This window comes from Brachypodium distachyon, chromosome 2 (genome assembly GCF_000005505.3).
Source record: "Brachypodium distachyon strain Bd21 chromosome 2, Brachypodium_distachyon_v3.0, whole genome shotgun sequence".
NCBI classification, from domain to species: Eukaryota; Viridiplantae; Streptophyta; class Magnoliopsida; order Poales; family Poaceae; genus Brachypodium; species Brachypodium distachyon.
In genome coordinates, this window is record NC_016132.3 from 27,483,744 (window position 1) to 27,488,936 (window position 5,193).

Consider the following 5,193-nt stretch of genomic DNA (forward strand, 5'->3'; position numbering starts at 1 on the left):
CTGGGGAGGCGGGCCGGCGGCATCCGCAGGCAGCGCTGCATTGGGCTGCTCTCTCGGGAGACGAGGTGGGGAGAGAACGAGGGGAGGGAAAGGGGAATAAGGCAAGAAAACGATTCGAGTCACAGAGTGGCATTTGGATGTAAATACGGAATAAGTGACGAGGGTAAAAGGGTGTGGGATATTTCACAAGCTCCAGCGAGGAGTAGAAGCACCGAAATAGGTGCTTGTGCTCTCTAGTACAAATTCGGCTAGAGCTTTTTCTCTCCAGCTAGCTGCAGATGAGGTGTTTGTTTTAGCTTGTTGGCTTGTGGTCACCGGAAGTCAAATAAGTACAAGTTGTAGCCTAAACAAAGGGACCTACAATTGACTCACGAGGATGCAGCATGGTGGTAATTTAAGGATGATGGCACACTATAACTGCTGTGCCCTCATTAGAGCATCTCCAATAGGAGTCTTCAAATTTTGTCCAAAAATGGACACATTTGTCTGTTTGGGAGAACAAACGGACATCTGTCCGCGTGTCCGCCCCCAACACCCAATGATGTCCCCAAACTGCTCTCCCAAATCTTTTTGTCCATCTTTCTCCTCTTCTTTTCCATCTTTCTCTTCCCCATCTCCATGTTCCTCTTCCTCGTGCCACTCGTGCACAACGAGCAGCAGGATGCCACCCCGGCTTCTACGACCTCCGCCTAGCTGCTCTCCTGCTGACGCGTCCGCCGCCGGCGAGTTCGCGGCCATCGCGCCTACCACCCGCTCGTCTTCCCGGCCATCGATTCCTCGGCTCGCCGCACCAACCACACAAGCACCTCGTCTCCCCTGCCGCGGGCCCCGCGCCCGACCTCGCAATCGCCACCACGAAGGTCGTGCGGCTCACCAGCCACGGGCCCATGGCCACCGAAGAAGACACCCGCGATGACCGGCCGTAGCCGCGGTCAAGATCCGCAGGCGCTCATGCGCATCCGCGCGCAGGTGGGGGATTTCAGGGGCGGCGGCCGCCGGTCGAGACGGCATCTCCCCATCTTCCTCTCTCTCATCTCTACCGGAGCACGGGCGGCGTGCCGGGGAGGCCGTGGTCGCACCACCGCGTCGGAGCCCACGAGCGTCTTGCTGGATTTGGCGTCCATGGCGCCTGGGATGCGAGGAGGAGATCAGACGCGCCGGGTGGCGGCTGGAATCAGCCTTCCCTTGCCGTCCATGGCGACTCGTGGAGTCGTTGGAGGCACAACGATTTTGGGGAAAGGACGGGGGCGACGGGGGCTTCGTGCTTCGGGAGGAAGATGCTCGCTTGGGAGAAAAAGAAGTGGGCCCGGACACCGGACACTGGACACCGCAAAGTTGCCCCAAATTTAGGAGATGTTTGGGGATTGGGCCGGACAAAACATACAAAATATCTATTTGGGGTAACCCATTGGGAGATGTTTTTCTGGCCAGCATGTCCATTTCGGCCGAAACGGACATTTGGATGACTTTGGGGTATCTCACTGAATCACTGGAGATGCTCTTATGTCACTGTCTCTTTTCCTTTGGTTGTGCAAAATATGGGCCAGTTTGGAACAGCATGTGCCTTGGCTTGTACTTGTAGGCTACTCCAGAAAATAAGCTTGTCGTCCATAAGCCATTCCAAACAGGCAACTACAAATTTCAGACGCTTATTCTCATAGCTGTTTCTCTAAGGTTTATCTGGATAGCTAGCGTCTGCATAAGTTGTTCCAAACCCAGCTTCTGTTTTTAGTCCTGTGGCATGTCTTCTTGTGGTAGACCTAACTGCATGTGTCTATATATCCTGTTTACTTTCCCATCTACATGTTCCCTTCTGAACTGAGGAAGTGTTTTCCATCGATTACTGCTTCCCAACTGTATTGATTAGGACCGTTCATTAGCAGTACATTGCTCCATGCTGAGTTATATTGTCTATTTGATAGTCCTAAGATCATTGGTTCTCGTCATTCGTGTTGGCGCGATGACCTCAAGGAAGGAAAAGGCATGGTTAGGCAAACCTGTCTTGTATATATTCACTCCAGATAGACCATTACAGAAACACAGGTGCCCACACACACACAAGCACAAAGTGGTTACTATTAATGGTTTCACAAGTCACATGAGCACAAGGAGACACACACCAAGAGCTGGCAAACCACACAACCTTGCACACTCGACTCGAGCACCAACCAACCCCGGATGTACCGTGTCCCTTTTATTCAGTCGAGATCACACAAACACACACCACAAGCAGCAGCGCGTCGCGTGCATCTTAGCAGTTGCACGGGTCGCACTTGCAGTTGGCGCCGCAGCTGCAGCCATGGCCGGCCTCACCGGACTCGGCGGCCTCCTCAAACTGGGCCTTAGCAGGCGCAACGCCGAGGATCATGGTGGTGGCCTGCTGGGTGCCGCCGCTCTTCTCTGCCAAGTCAGGGTACATCTTGCTGAACCACACAGCAAATGAAAATTGATCATCATGAGAAAGCATTGTCATTACTTAGATGGTATTAGCAGCTACGTAGTAATCTGCAACACAGAATTAAGCATCTATACATACCCGCAGGTGCAGTTTGAGCCGCAGCTGCATCCAGATCCACAGCTGCAAGACATCCTTAATTTTTCTCTAGTACTTAAGCTCAAGATGAAAGGGGAATAAAGAGGCGCTTTGAGATGGTGATCACAAATGTATCTTCTGCACCACTATTTATAAGGGAACAAGGCAAGGGCGTTTTTGCGTGCCACGATGCTCCCTGGAATCAGTCTTCACCAATTATCGTGCCCTGCCGTTTCAACGTGTACTGTGATGTTAATTAGGATATGGTTGCTTTCTGCTAAAGCAACAATGGCGTGGTTAACTTCCCTTTCCTTCTTCAGTATGTGAGGTCATTTTAAATCTACTGACTTCGGCAACTGCGTGCCGGCAAGAAATGGGCCTTCCTTGATCCTCATCATTTCTTTTACCTCAGAGGAACTAGCTTTCAAGTAAAGAAACACCTTATTTGGTATCACTTCGTATATATACTTCCTCCGTTACTAAATTTTTGTCGTTGTTTGGTACAAATTTGAACAAAAACAAAGATAAGAGTTTAGGAACGGAGGGAGTAGCATAGTTGGAATAACATTAGGATGTTTGTATTTTCGTATTTAGAGAAAGCATTGTGTATCAAATTACTGTACTTCCTTTGTAGGAGTATTTTCTCAAAAAAATTTCAAGAATGCCACCCAGCGGGTGCATCATCGATTAAATAAGAAGAGCCAGAAGGCTAGTACAACGCCGAAGCGGCAATACAACATCACCAAGTGGCAAGAAAGAGAAAAAAAGACTATGTGCTAGCTATCCAACCACTCACCATCAAGGCTGGAATAGACACTCTACCCCTAAAGAGGCCGGCGTGCGCCCACCGACCAAACTCCTCCTGGAGGCGAAGCACGACAAGCTGCAAGGAAGGCCACATCATTCCAATGGCACCAAATGGTCCAAAGAACAAGTATGATCCCCGTCCGGAAGTCCCTCCGGGCTCGCCGTGGTAAGGGAAGAGAAGACCACCATTCCCGCAGAGTAGCATCCGCATTCGGAGCCCACTCCACGTGTCCCCAAGCCGCCCACAAGCGCTCCCAAACCTGCCTCGCCAAGACACACCCCAAGAGTAGATGGGAAATGGTCTCCATCTCCTGACACTTGTCAGGGTGGGGAAGCCCACGCCTCGCAAGCGATCCGCCGTCTAGCATCTATTTCGAACTGCGAGCCAGACGAAGAAACGACACCTCTCCGAAGCCCTAGATCTCAGCCGCTAACGGGTCAACCATGCGGCCAGTGAAGAGATTCGCATAAGCAGTCTTTGCCGAGTAACTATCACCACGAGACCAGTTCCAATGAAGAGAGTCGGCCCTCCCTTCTTCCAGTTGGACCCCACGAAGCCAGTCCCAGAGAGTGAGGAACTCCTCAAGAGTAGCTTCCCTTTAGGTCTGGACCCATGTCGCCAGTCCACGCTCCATGCAGAGCCTCCCGCACTGTGCGCGTGCGCAAAAACTTGTGGCAAACATGGCCCACGAGGATCAGGAACGCATCTCGAAAACAGACGCCATGCAGCCAACGATCGGTCCAGAAGAGGGTCTTCCGGCCATCGCCCACCAAAGAGGAAGTGGCCGCCTCAAAGATAACATAGACCTCTGGGCGTCTCAACCTTGAAACCGACCCATGGTTTGGAATCGTCCACCCTCTCAAGCCACCTCTAGCGGACCCTCAAGGCCTCGTTGAGCATGCGAAGATTTGGAATTCCGAGTCCACCGAAAGGCTTCGGCGAACACACCACGACCCAAGCCACCATACAATGCCCCCCCCCCTTTAGCGTCCTTCTGACCACGCCAAAGGAAACCACGACAGATCTTGTCCACCCCTTTGATGATCTTGTCCGAAAGGTCGAGTGACATCATCGAGTAGACCGGCATCGCTGTCAGGGTGGACTTGACCAGCACCAGTCATCCTCCCTTGGAAAGGAGAAGGGCCTTCCACGAAGCTAGACGTCCATCCACATTGTCCACCAACGGTCTCAGCTGGCACGCCGTCTGCTTCCGCAGGCCCAAAGGAAGCCCCAAGTAAGCACACGAAAATCCCCGAACCCGCCACTGAAGAAAATCACCAACCAGCTGGCTCTGGTCATCAGAGCAGCGAATGAGATGGCCGGAGCTCTTGGCGAGGTTGGTGCGAAGTTCTGAGGCGGCTCCAAAATCCGAGAGAATTGTGGAGCACCCCACCACTTCCTTCCATGTAGGTCGAAGAAAAGTGACCACGTCGTCGGCAAAGATAGAAGTGCGATGGTCAAAGCCACGACTCGCCAACCTCGAGAGCAAGCCCACCTCTGTTGCCTTCTCGATCATGCAATGGAGGACATGCATCACCAGGATAAAGAGCATCGGGGACAGTGGGTCAGCCTGACGAAGTCCCCTCCTGTGTGCAATTGAGTCACCAGGGATGCCATTCAGGAGGACTCGTGTCGTGGCCGTGGAGAGGAGGCCACAAATCCACGCCTTGAATCTCGGCCCAAACCCACGCCGCACCATTGTCTCCAGAAGGAAGGCCCAATCCACCGTATCGAAATCCTTAGTGATGTCCAGCTCGAGAAGAATAGCCTCAATCTTTGCCCGATGAAGCCGCCGAGCTATGCTCTGGACCAACATGAAATTATCATGGAGACAATGGCCTTTGACGAAAGC

General features: G+C 52.5%; 1 protein-coding gene across 1 annotated transcript; it reads right to left on the reverse strand.

Moving 5' to 3' along the window:
* Positions 1-1,987: 1,987 nt before the first annotated feature.
* LOC100838898 (metallothionein-like protein 1) lies at positions 1,988-2,698 on the reverse strand. Its single transcript, XM_003568587.4, has 2 exons — positions 2,537-2,698; positions 1,988-2,423 (listed from the first exon to the last, which is right to left on the reverse strand). The coding sequence occupies exons 1-2, from the start codon at positions 2,587-2,589 to the stop codon at positions 2,252-2,254; spliced, it is 225 nt and encodes a 74-aa protein (XP_003568635.1). The 5' UTR covers positions 2,590-2,698; the 3' UTR covers positions 1,988-2,251.
* Between the last annotated feature and the right edge of the window lie 2,495 nt (positions 2,699-5,193).